General features: G+C 38.4%; 2 protein-coding genes across 2 annotated transcripts; one reads left to right on the top strand and one right to left on the bottom strand.

The window, feature by feature from the left end:
- Nucleotides 1-811: 811 nt before the first annotated feature.
- nme4 (NME/NM23 nucleoside diphosphate kinase 4) lies at nt 812-5206 on the top strand. Its single transcript, XM_079646452.1, has 5 exons — nt 812-1056; nt 2506-2636; nt 2711-2812; nt 3031-3143; nt 3732-5206. The coding sequence occupies exons 1-5, from the start codon at nt 912-914 to the stop codon at nt 3850-3852; spliced, it is 612 nt and encodes a 203-aa protein (XP_079502578.1). The 5' UTR covers nt 812-911; the 3' UTR covers nt 3853-5206.
- eps8l1a (EPS8 signaling adaptor L1a) lies at nt 5196-13361 on the bottom strand. Its single transcript, XM_079646451.1, has 14 exons — nt 13058-13361; nt 11605-11727; nt 11406-11464; nt 10998-11139; nt 9929-10017; nt 9760-9834; nt 9535-9683; nt 9246-9455; nt 8666-8774; nt 8426-8566; nt 8197-8341; nt 7574-7736; nt 6439-6571; nt 5196-5957 (listed from the first exon to the last, which is right to left on the bottom strand). The coding sequence occupies exons 2-14, from the start codon at nt 11717-11719 to the stop codon at nt 5892-5894; spliced, it is 1596 nt and encodes a 531-aa protein (XP_079502577.1). The 5' UTR covers nt 11720-11727; nt 13058-13361; the 3' UTR covers nt 5196-5891.
- Nucleotides 13362-13752: the final 391 nt, after the last annotated feature.

Raw genomic sequence — 13752 nt, 5'->3', positions numbered from 1 at the left:
CTTGTCAATGGAATCTTTTGAAAATCCCTGTTGACTTAACATTTTCCAACTACTGCTTATATTTTCCACTTTCATTTTAGGTGTACCTAAAAAATTAAGAACACTGCTCAAATATTCAGAAAGTTAGTTCTGGTCATGTGACTTGATCCATACAAGGTGATATGAACTAATGGATTTATTTTTGTTCCCTTTAAACCCGATTAGTGATCCTCCCGGAGCCCTTTTTATTTTTAAGGGGTGACAGGGTATATTTAGGCAGAGAGGTCAGGTCAGCAGGTTGTGCCATCACTGTATATAAAGGCACGTTGTCTAAACGTTGAGACTGAAGATTATTTCTTGAAGCTTTGCACTGTTTGTCCTTTTTTTTCACCATTCAAACTCAGGATGACTATAATTATTGGGAATTAAAAATGTTTAATGTTTTCTGTGGCTTTAAAGCAGTGGTGGAATGTAACTAAGTACATTCACTTGAGTAAAAATATGGAGGTACTTACTGGAGTATTTTCACATTATGCTACACAACTATTTCTGAGTTTTGAAATGCATTATTTGAAATGTAGAATCCGTCAGATTTTGAGTTTAAAAAAAAGTTCCAACATTTTTTTTATTGGTTTCTTGCAAGTCAATCAAACTAAATAAAAAGCTTAACGTTTAGCTTTAAAGGTTTAAATAATGCTGTAGATGTAGACATCGAAGTTGTTTATTTTTAAATCAAATGAGCGACATTTGAACAAGCGTTTTTTTCTTTTTCTTGACATAAATAAGATAAACAGTAGTCACACGTTTGGCATCACTGGAGTTAATGTGTTCCTGTGGGAGCGACTGTCAGGGGGAGGCTGGCGGACAGGGGGGTGACTCGTGAGTTTTGATTGAGGAGAGTTGACTTTTCTCTCTCTGGAGATAGAAAAAACATGATCATGTTGCAGCGCTGCATTTTTAAGAGACTTCTCCAACAACGGTGTTGTTTAGGGAATCAAGATGCCACTAAAAGTCTGCTGTCAGCTGGGTTCGCCTCTGCGCTGCTGGGGGGACACAGAGCTGCTGGGAGCACATCAGGTAAGTCACTGAATGTATATCATCTGGTCAGTAAGACTGTCAATTTAGCTTCTTTTTTTTACATTTTTCTCTTGTTTTACTCTCTTAGAATGTGCGACTGTTTCTCTTTTTTTGCACGGGATCTTTCAGTATTTCATAAATTGACTGATTTACTCCAAAAACCTCTGTTGTGAGAATGTAACAATGACTTCAACATCATTTAAATAATAGATAATTGTTAACATGAGTGGCATCGAGTCAAACAGACTTTACCCCCGAGTTGCATCTGTTATTTGATCCAAACTTACCGGTGGTGTTGAAATCTGAAACTTGATTCGCTTGCCAACCTCAAGGGGTCATGACCTGGAATTAGGTTTTATCCGCAGTGTACTACACAAACTTACCAACAGTGTGTGTAAAAGCACCTACACCTGTGCGTATTCTGGGTAAATCCCAAAGCGCAGTACGGTGAAGTCCAGGCCCTGCGACACCCGAAACCTTTCTCAGAAGGAAACCTCGCTCATGTTTAGTTGCTCTCGTGGAGGGTCACGTCCACGTCACGTGTGTAATTGATCGCATGCAGTCATTCATTCGCTACGTGGTGTTACAGTGTTTTTCAACTAACCATCTAAGAAACATTCAATAATATCTTATTTCATTCGGCTTACATGGAGAAGTTCGTGTGTGTGTTTGTTTAGTGAATTTTACCCTGATAACTTTGAGTAAATATGTGTCCTCTTCCCTGTCAGTTTCTAATATTGGCAGTGTGTGAGGGTCAGCGGGCTAAGGATACTAAAGTTCAATTTTGAGGTGGTTTTCTAGTGCTTTATTTTGGTAATCACAATTGATGGTTCTTTTTACTACTGCTCCACTAGTTTTTGGGGGTGAATGTTACTTTTTACTACTTTTATATATCATATTTGTAGTTCCTATAGTTACTTTGTATATTCATAATGTTAATCTAAATCTAAATTAATCAATGTATACATTACGGTATATTGTTAAAAGTCCCAGGCTTTGCCCAAATAGCAACACATACTCATTAATGAATAGACAATTTTGATATTTACTGTGTTGGTATCATTATTTCATTTATCACAGCTGGTGAAGGTGGTGCTTAATTTAAATAATTGATATACTGCAGCAAGATATCCTAAACTATAAAATTAGGTGAATGTTTATGTATTAGTAAATGTATGTTTTATATTAGCTAATTATCTCTGTAGTATCTATCTCCAAAATATTTGCAGTTGAGTAAAAAGTAAAATATTGGCTTCCAAAATGTGGAGTAGAAGTATACAGTAGCATGAATATAAATGCTCAGTTAAAGGACAAATACCAAGACAATTTACTTAAATAAAACAAGAGTAAGAGTAAGTGTGCTTTGTTACCTTCCACCACTGTGTAAATAAGTATGATGATAAACGTAGGACTTTATAACTAGGTGGTAATCTTCTGTCTGTCCTCCAGGTGTTCCAGATGTGAGGGAGCGGACTCTTATAGCTGTGAAGCCAGATGGTGTTCAGCGCCGTCTTGTTGGACAGATAATGCAGCGGTTTGAGCAGCGGGGCTTCAAGCTGGTTGGCCTGAAAATGTTGCAGGTATATTAATGTGACATTAATGTGTTTGACTTTATTGTTTTACATTTCTAACTGTAGCTGTCTGTGTTGTGAAGGTATCTGATGATCTGCTGTCTCAGCACTACTGTGAACTGAGGACTAAGCCTTTCTACCCCAGGCTGCAGGAATACATGACCTCCGGACCTGTTGTTGTCATGGTGAGGGCTCTTCTGTTTGCTTTCCTGTGGGATACAGCTGTATTTTACAATATTTCCGCTTCTTTATTGAGTTATTTCCTACTTTTCATTAGATGACATACTTTAAAGGTGTGTTTTAGGTCATGATTGATAGAAAATCATGTTTATGTGTGCACAATATTTCTTGTTTTAGTGTTGAATATCTCATTGTGTGTGCATGTTGTTTTATTGTTGTTTAGGTGTGGGAAGGGCACAAAGTAGTCCAGGCATCGCGTACAATGGTCGGTCATACTAACCCATTGGAGGCCCAGGCGGGCACTATCAGAGGAGATTTCAGCTTCCATATCAGCAGGTAACGATTGATAAGCAATTGATCTCATTATTCTACATCAAGTTGCTTTTAGAATTGAATTTCCTCATTACTTACAAAGCCCTGAGAGGCCTCCACCCAAGTTGTTTTGTATCAAACCTCTTATTACTGCACCCTGGAATCTTTAGATGTTATCACTCCTGGTGGTTAAAAGGTCCAGATACAATCGCAAAAGGAAAAAGAGCTATCACATTCTGGGATCCTAATTGTTTCGAGTGACCTATCTGAAGAGATTAGGGCTGTGTGGTCTTTAAAATCTCTTTTTAAATACCTACTTTTTTCAAATTGTTTTTCTGTGATTTTATTTTCACTTTATAACATTTGTATTGGTTTGACTTTGTTGCATATTCTTTGTGTATTAACACAACACCTTCTTGTAACTGTCAAATATTTGATATTAAGTGTATTGGGCACTTTGAGCACCAGGAAAAGCGCTTAATAAATGTAATGTATTATTATTATTATTGTTTGTTCATAAAAGAAACAGCTTTATGAGACTGCCTTCTCCCAGATTTTGCATGTGATTTCCTCTGTCTTTGAGGTAGAATAATGACATGTGTTCATTTAAAGGAACGTGGTTCATGCCAGTGATTCTCCTGAGGGGGCACAGAGGGAGATCCAGCTGTGGTTTCAGAAAAAGGAGCTTCTGAACTGGGATTGCTTTGACCAGACCCTGACTTGTGAGGTGTAAAGACGCCGAGAGCCGGATGAAAATCAGTAATGCTACGTCCTCTCCTGCTGCTCAGGTCTGTCGCCTGTGATTGAAAAAATGAGGCATATCCAGTGTTACTAAGATTTAATTTACCTCAGGAAGTGCACTTACAGTCACAAAAAAATGTGTTGAAACATGTGTGGCTGAGGTTTTTTACTTATCAAGCTTTCATTAAACAGTAATCATAGGGAGAGATGTGTGTATGTAATCGTCATTCTGTCTCTTGCAGCAGATGGAAACTGTATTTTATCAATATGTGGGAAACATTGAAGTGCAGTGTGGAGCCATGCTCTTAACTTAATTAAACTTGAAGATGTTAGTGGCCAAATATTTGATATATAACTGAAAAGTATTGTATGTGGCAGGTTTTACATCAACAATCAATCTAAAGAAATCAAATGTATGTAAAAGTCAGATCTTATTTGACATGTTATTTTTCTTCTAAACTGTAAGGATTTAAGATTGTTTTTCCTGTAGCTGCTGAATACCTGAGGCAGACTATTGCATTACGTTTTAAATAGCAGCCAGAGAAAAAAAAAACCATTTGAAAAACATTGAAGAAAATATTTGACGTATTTTAACAAAGCCATAATGTTATAATAAATATTAAAGGTGGGGTAGGTACGTTTGAGAAACCGGCTCGAGATACACTTTTTGTTATATTCCATGGAATGCTCTTAACATCCCGATAGCAATGAATATCTTAAGTGCTTTGACAAAAAATCCATCATCTGTGGAAGCCGTGCCACTGTAAAAAGCACGACCAATCATCTGAGCCGGCCCGGCTAAAATAACTGGATGGCCTACCTGCCTGTCAGCCTTCCATCTGTGCACAAACTTATCTCGTGCCCTCATTGGTCATGTGCGTGTTGGGGGAGGGGCTCTGTAAGGAAGTGGCAGATTTCTTCCGGCTGTGTATTTTCAAATTCTAGCCCACTCGAGCTGGTTTCTCCAAAATGACCTACCCCACATTTAATAAGTAAGTAAGTAATAAGTCAAATGTAATGTACTTTTTTTGTTGTTTATTAAATATTTAGTAGTGTTGTTTGGGAAGTATTATCTCACCAAAAACGTTTTAGCTAAGTGATTACTTGAATTATGTCCTCAAATACTTAATTTTGATCGAGTACATTTGTATATCGGAAATTGTGACGTAATCCTCCTACCTCAAGGACAAAGATAAAATCAAATCATCTCTGTTTACATTTGGCCTCAGGTGAATGTCAAATATGCTTGTTCTGTCAGTGTTTATCTGTAGCCTACTGAAGCAACATGATGATTTACCTCCACCTGCTTTTATTAAACAATAAATGACTCAGAGGTTATACATGTCGACATCTTCAGCGCCACTTCTTTAATTCTTCTTACAGCTGAAAACAACCACTTCTGTCTGTTACATTGCTGTGAAATATTATCTAAACTCCTCAAAAGAAGATTGTTTTGTTATTTAACACAATATGTAAAGAAAGGTTTCAATACATTCTTAGATAAAATACAAAAATACACATAATTAAAGTTTAATTTCAAGCCACTATGATGACAGTAATGTGTCCCTTATGTTACTGTGTGCTACCTTATGTCAGGATATGCTCTGCATCTGAAGTCACAATGAAAAACAAATATTTAAAAGCATTTGAGTCTCCTTAAAATATATTAGAAATAGTCATTAAATAATGTATTGAATGTTTAATCTTTCTGCAGATAGTTAAATTGTAAACACATATGAATGTGCAGGGAATAAAAACTCTGAATCAATCAAACATCTCGCTTTTTTTAAAGTCATAAACCTTTTTTATCACATAACCTTTTTATATAACTGTGGTAAGAAGAACATCTAAATTAGTCCCATTTTGAATCATGTTATTCGATGTAAGATAATAACACAGCTTGCTTTTGTTGAATCTGTAGCTCATGATAGACAGCATGTATATAAAACACCACTGTGCATCCAGCTGTGCAATCTTACAGTTCTCCATCGATGTTTGATACCACATCTGTCCCCTTAAACCACTCTCTCATTACAGGTTAATCTTCATCTTCTGCTTCTCCATCGCTGTCTCTAGTTCTGTGGATTTGCGCACATCCTGAGATGGACACAAGATAAAATGTGATTAAAAGAAAAAGATATCCAGCAAACTTTATATTGACAGGTTTCAAAAGAAGCTTCTCAACTGTTTCAGCAAATTCATTTAAAACCTACATTTGACAATGACTTCTGTTTTCAAATACCGATCCTATTCGGCCATATCTAAAATCAATGTTTGTGCAGCAGAGGCTAAATTGAAACACACCCCAGATGACAAACATTATGAAATAACTTTGGTACCACACCAAGAACAAAAAAGGCTCTGCTAAATCTACCTACCAGCAACTGTTGACTTGTCCGGTCTGTTGGAACTACGATTAATTTCATCGTTTTTTAAAGTGAAAGGTATCTAATCTTAAATCAATGTAGGTCAGTAACAATGCGTTTTACATTGAGATAAGTGTGCATAACAAATGACGCAGGACAAATCAACCCACGCATATCCAAACAAACTGAACCAACACAAACAGTGGACAAACCTCGAGGAGGGACTTCTGCACCATGATCTGGCTGTAGACTCTCACTCCCTCCTCTGATGACACGGTGCACAGCTCCTCCTTATTCAGGGAGAAAAGCTGCGCTCCGTTTAAAATGCCCAGAATCTGAACTGTCCTAAGAGAGGAGGAACGAATCAGAAAATCAGTGTTGTGAGAGCTTTCATTGTCAAAGTTCAGCTATAATCTGGATATAAGTTACTTTGGCATATAGAATCATTTAAGCAGTTATAAAAATAAGATTCACTTCTTTATTATTTTGTTATCACTGCCCTCAACTGTTCTGAATGTCCTCCTATAGCTGACTCAGTTCACAGTTAAATGGCAACACACAAACATCGGCAGGGAGGAGGTTTTGACAGTAGAGGACGCTGTTGTGCAGTAAACTAAATCAAAGTGTGTTCCTGAAAAGCAACATGTACAATATAATGCAACAAACTGTGGAAACAACTTTGATTTAATTCTCTTAATTGATCTTAAAGCACCAAAGTGTCCAATACTGTACAAGAAAGCCAAAGCAGCCAGTCCACTTGATCAAAATCGACTTTGTATTTTAGATGTCCTGTTATAGTGAAGTAAATTACTTCCATGTATCTTTAGTGATACAATTCTGCATGGGATGATTGAGTTAGGCACACAGCCAGTCTTTAACAGGATGTTTGTGATAATTCTTTAAAGTAATACCTAACCCCCAAATAACCTGTTGTATGTTAATAACTCACCCTGTAAAAATTATTAAAGGAAACTTTTTTGCTAGCATGCATCTACTGTGAACTAACTAGCTATAATGTGCTGTAATCCACATCTCATTATCCAGTTGTGTGCCCTTCCCAAACACATGCAAATCAATAGACCCTTACTTTTCAATACACAAAACTGTCTCAAGCTTTAAGATAACGCAGGGTGAGTAATGATCATTTTATCAGTAACTGCATCTTGGCCATTAAACCTAACACATTACAAAGAACATAAAAAGCTTGTTAACAATTTAGTTTACATTTAGGACTAATGCACCAGCACAATAGGACTGGATGGATTTTGTAAAACAAATGTGCTTGCAGGTTTATTGCTGTTCTGAGTGTGTATCTTTTGTCTGAGCTCTAGTTTCCTCCACACTCACTGCTGACTGAAGCCCTTGGCGATGAGCCAGGCCTCCACCTCTGCGGCAGGTGAGTGGTAGTTCAGGGGGGTGGAGGAGTCCGCTGAGCGGGGGAGCGTCAGCGAACGGATAGGGCCTCGCTTCTCAGCTAACCTCTGCATGAGCTCGTCATTCATTAGCATCACTGCAAGTACAAATCACAAAACTTACTTAGGTACTTGTGGGTTATCTATTTTCAATCTAACCCTAACCCTCCTCTGAAAAAAACCAAAAAAAGAGCGTGTTTAGAGTCTGAAAAAAAAGTGCGTGTTTAGAGTCTGAAAAAAAAGTGCGTGTTTAGAGTCTGAAAAAAAAGTGCCTATTTAGAGAGTCTGAATTTTGTTTTTAAGTGCGTATTTAGAGTCTGAAAATAACAAAGAAAGTGCGTATTTAGAGAGTCTGAAAATAACAAAAAAAGTGCTTATTTAGGGTCCGAAAAAAACAAAAAGTGCGTATTTAGAGAGTCTGAAAAAAAAGTGGTGACAAATAACCCACAAGTCCCCTTACTTATAATGTCTAAGAAGCTCCTGTGATCCCATAGGTTTGTGAACTCTCTTATGTTTGTACACGTGATATGCCTTGTCTTATATGTGTGGTCTTGTTACCTCGGTCATGGTCTTCTCCCTGCATTGTTGTAGAGGGTAAAACCATGCTATGGGGTCTCATTGGGCTTGTAGGGGTGGGACTTGTCCCAGATGGGCTCGGTGCAGCATATGAGAAGTACTTTGTCCGAGGGGTAAGGGCTGTCTTCTGTTGTGGAAAAAGGAGTAATGAATAAAAACTGTGAGACAAAGAGCCACTGTGTTTGAAAACTCATGAGTGGTGTGTCTGTACCTTTGACTCTGAGCGTAACACTGGGCTGGCTCTGCCTTTGTGGTTCAGAGCAGACAGGGGCTCCAGGATGTTAAAGGGGACAAATCCGATCTGGTCAAAGCGATTCCGACACTTCCACCACCTCTTCGATGACTCGATGACCTGCGAGAAACATCTGTCAAGTTCTATGATCCTTTCCAAGAATGTATCCACTTTCACGGCTGGGTCACTAACCCTTAGCGTCTAATTTTGGAAGTGTACCTCTAGTGTTTCTCCTTGCAGCACAGAGAGCTCACTGCTGTTTCTAGCCACAAAGTCATAGCTGCAGCAGAAATGCCTCTCCCCCTCTGGCGGGAGCCCATTTTCTTCTCTGAAACATAAAAGATTTTCCAACGTTTGTAATCAAATAAAAGAGGCCCTATTATGCTCCTGGGGGTTTCCCCTTTCCTGTAGTGTGTTATGTAGGTTTGTGAGCATCTACATTATCTGCAAAGGCTAGAAATCCCACTGCTCTGCTTCAAGTGGATATCAATTATCTATTTTGTGTATCATTGAGTTAACCTCTACTTTATTGTTTACAGGCTGATTTTATTAGGCAATAAACTGTTCATTTAATCCATAGTGCTTTCTTATGTACTCAAAGACACTCTACAAAAACATTTCATGCAGCAAACAGAGGTTTCTGAATGAGGTAATTTAGAGGAAAAACAAAGAAACTTCAGAAAGCAGTATGACAGGGATGAGTTATGGCATGGGGGGAATGGACAGGAACAGGAAAAAAAAAAAGAAGCATTTTGAAGATGTTGGTTTTGAGTTTTTTGTTCTATGTGCTAATACTTACCCGTCATAACTGTATTCGCCCGGGCCCTCCGCTGTCTGCCGAGCTCTCTCCTGCAGAATGTGCCCCCCCCTACTTTCACTGAAAGCATCTTGTTTGTGCTGCGACTCGATGGGATCCTTGAATAACTGGCCGGTCGAGTCATAGGCCTGAGGCTGCCACCCATCCAGGAACACAGGTGAGTACGGAGGAACGGACACGCTGAGGTGTGAACTGGGGAAAAGGGTGAGAAGATTCTTGTTAAAGCAACACTCTCAAACTAAGATTTATAAACATACACGAACACACGGACCAGGGGGAAGTCCAGTTGGGTCCTAATGAAGTCCACATCTCCTTTTCCTCTTCAGTCAGATGATCCTGGATCAGTGAAACAGCCCCGCTGGTCATAGCAGGACTGACCACAGACGCTCCTAACGCCGGCCCTCCAGTGGTTTTTACCATCTGTGAAAGAGAGAGTGGCTTCAGTCAATATCAAAGAGGGAGAGAAGCTATTAGATGAAACATTAGAAAGACTCACCAGTCCGAGAGGCAAAAAGATGGGATGGAGCAGCTCTGGAGCATTAGGCTGTGTGATGGAGGACTTGAGACGATCCTGCGTAAACCAGCAATTCATGTTATTTACAGTAGAATTCACTTGTGCATTACCAGAGTCACTAAGTGCTCAAATATGATTAGTTTAATCTCACCAGCAGACAGAGGGAATACTTGATTTTCTGGAAGATGTCCACAAACTCTTCCTCTGATGGAGGCAAAGCTTTCAGGGTCAACAAATCATCTGTAGACAGAGGAGCACAGTCACAGCTTAACAGGACACATGAAACACAGCTGTACCATGATCACTGTTGTTTTACGGTGCATTTTCAAATTGTACATGTTGCTCTCAGTAGTGGTCAAGTATATTTAATTATCTAGAACAATTAGCAAGCAGCCATTTGTAATTTAAATGGAATTTTTAGGAAATAAATAATGTTAAAAGTCAAATTAAGTTCTGAAGTAAAGGTGTGGAGCGCTTGTTCCAGCAAGTACTCCCTACAAAGCTAAGCGAGTGACTAATAACACTTTATTTCATTAGTAACACATTGATACGTTTATTTGCCTATTCTTATCGAGGGTCACACCTATCCCATCATGCACTTGGAAACACCCTGGTCATGTTGCCGGGACAACACAGAGAAAACACAGATGGACGGACAACATTTCAATTCATAGTCAAACTAATTAACTATTTATATTGCGCAACGTTGAATACAAAACGTTCTTGTTTTTATGATTAATCTTCATGGGACAGTGGAAACAGCCCTGAAGATAACTTGTTAAATAAACAATATTGTTTTATTGGCGCTTCTTAATGTCTCTGGATTGACTTGGCTCGAGCCACAGTAACTTCTTTGTGATGTCACTTCTGCGTGATTGCTGCAGGCAAGAATTTTCAGAAATGCCGGAAGGACTTTTTGGCACTTTGCCAATTGACCTGCTTTAGCGTGTAAATAGTGAACAGTTCCCGAGTTTAACTCTTCTTCTGCAGCCCCAAACAACTTTCAAAAAATCTCCAGCTAAGCACCCCAAATATTTCCTCCTCTGCCTTCTGATCGACAATTACTTAAACCTTCATTAAACATCTGAAAAGTCTTAATATTATCATTTAGGTTTGTTTCTCAAGACTCAGATGGATTGTTATTGCTAAACGTTTTTAAGCAGGGTATTTCTTCAACTCTGACCATCCTGGTTGAACCGTGACTGCAGTACAACTCTCACCATCTTGGCCGTCCTTCTTCTTCTTGCTCTTTCTGCTCCTGTTCGTCTTCTCCCTCTGGTTGAGAACACTCTGGGCCTCAGCGGTCTGCTGCAGGCGAGTCATGAACCGCTCCACATCGTCAAAGCAGTGGTTCATAATCTCCTGCAGAAAAAACACTGTATTTTTGTTTTGCCATTTACCAGAGCGACCTTCAGAAGGACCTAAAATGAGTTAACAGTTCATACGACTGGTAATTTAAGAAGTTATTGGTGAGTTAAACAACATACAAAAATGCTGAAATATGTCTATTAATTTCTTATAAGGTATATTAACACATCTGTATACAATCCAACCTTGTCCCTGCAATAACTGCATTTTTAAATACTGTTAAATATTACAAATCTGAATTGAATTATGCGATCACATACCAATTCCCTCTCTGCATTCAATAGAGATGTATAATTGGACTCCCCACTGGCACCATTCACTGAGGATAAGAACAAAGCCATTAAAGCAAACTTAGACATGCAACAGACACCTAACATGCTGTTTATTGTTGATGACAATCAGCAGTATAACATATGCTGAGAATAAACATATACATACACATTAGACAGCTAGAAATACCTTTGCCAAAATCACTGTAGACGGGCAGGACAGCAGGAGGCTGATCTCCGGGGGTCAACATCACTCGGACCCCTGAGTGGTTCCGAGGGGCCACCGGAGGCGGTGATTTAGACATCTGTTGGTCTGTGAATGCAGATGGAGTAAAGTCAGACATTCAATAGGGGGACACTGTTAAAGTGCTATCATTAAAAAAATGTTAGTAACACTTTCTAAGATGCCCAGGTTGACTGTCTTTAAGTAATCTTAAAAAATGTGTATTAAATCTGTGCGAGATCATACAAAACGTGACAAACGTTTATTATTCTATTTAACTGGTCATACAAGAAATTGAGTTCTCCATTTGACTCGACTTTTTGCACCTGAAACTGGGACATCTACATTACACTAATGTAAAAATGTAAGCCGAAAAAAATGCTAAACATTAAATTAACTGCAGATAAAACAATTCTATTTTACCTGTATAATCAAACGGTGCTATAAACAGATTATAACTAAATATATGTATGTTTATGATGCATTATAGACACTTGCTTGCAAGAAAAGGTCAGTGGCAGTTATGAAATCATATTATCCTTAAGTCTTTGAAATGTTTTGGATTTTGAAAATTATTTTATTAAGTATTATTAACATTCAAGAGTCATAGCTAATACAGTGCTACAAGCAGATTAGGTAGCACTTTATGTATGTTAAAAATACATTATAAACAGGGGCGTCATTGAAAGTGTCACCAGATTTTTAGATAAGTGTTTACTGGTATTTCAGCTTGGTATGTGATGTTTTACATACAACTTATTTCCTTTTAATGGCACAGTATGTACTTTTATAAGTCTTTGAGAAACTTTGATTAACATTTTCATTTGGACTTTTATCTGAATATTGTAAAATAAAATGATCAATGAGAGTTTAATTATTGTCACATTCCTAAAGCTGGTAGTAAGAATGCCGAGTATTCCTTCTACGTTTAATTTAAGTGACACTTGCACACGACAGGAAAAACCACTGTCATCAGATGCATGGTATGCAGATGACACAACCACCAAAACTTGATTAAAAAGACTGAACCAGCTGATATAAAAGTTTATCACAAGTTTCTGCAAACAGATTGTAGCTTTGACATCTCCTTTGCTTATCTCCACCATACTTATGTAGCAGTCAATAGTGCATAATAACTGTGGTTGTCAAAAAAAAAATGCACACTGCACTGAAAAATTATGACATATTCCAAAGTATCAGGATGAAGTGAAGCAGCTTAAAAAGTGAAGCAACTTAAAAAGTGTCTTCTGAGCAACATATTACTGACACGAGCTGTCCTTCACGTGAGGTGTATCTGCTCCTCAAAAACACTCATACACACACACACACACACACACACACACACACACACACACACACACACACACACACACACTGTACGCACAGAGTCAACACATAAATCCTAGATACATCACTGTACCTTTTAGTGCGGTTTGAGTGTTTAAATCCAGGGCACGGAGACCAATCCTCGGGCTGAGTTGTATGAACACTGAGCCTGGCTGTTTACACGAGCACGTCCCACCTTCTTGAGAAATGCAGAAACAAGAAAAGCAAGTCTGACTTTCTTTTCGGAGTTAATCTGTTTCACTCACCTCTGATTCACACACACACACACACACACACACACACACACACACACACACACACACACACACACACACACACACACACACACACACACACACACACACAAACACACTCCCTCCCATTCTTCGTTCTGCATCTCTGTGAGCTCCTGACAGGCATTTCTATCAACAACTGCCTGTGGCTTGTGGGGCTATAGTGATCTGCAACACATGCCATTCCAGAGATGTAATGCAGACTTCCTCAAACTCCCCACCTCCACAAATTCATCAGGTTTCGTTTGAGACCAAACCGACATAAGGCTCAGGGTTTTTAAAAGCTCAAATTAAAATGTGTGAATAAAAAGAAATGTAAAATTTAACTTGTAGTTTAAATCATTTGATTTTAACGTTGCTTCCCTTTATGGCCAACTACCAATCGCAATCAATAATTAAACAATTTCTTATGTTAGTCTTGCAATTGTCTTTTCTCTAAATGCTCACATTGGCTGAGTGAAATCACTAATTAATTACACATAAATACAGTGAATAA

The sequence above is a fragment of the Notothenia rossii genome (assembly GCF_949606895.1).
Source record: "Notothenia rossii genome assembly, chromosome: 8".
NCBI classification, from domain to species: Eukaryota; Metazoa; Chordata; class Actinopteri; order Perciformes; family Nototheniidae; genus Notothenia; species Notothenia rossii.
The sequence above is the reverse complement of the archived record's forward strand: the minus strand, read 5'-3'. Positions and strand labels throughout refer to the sequence as shown.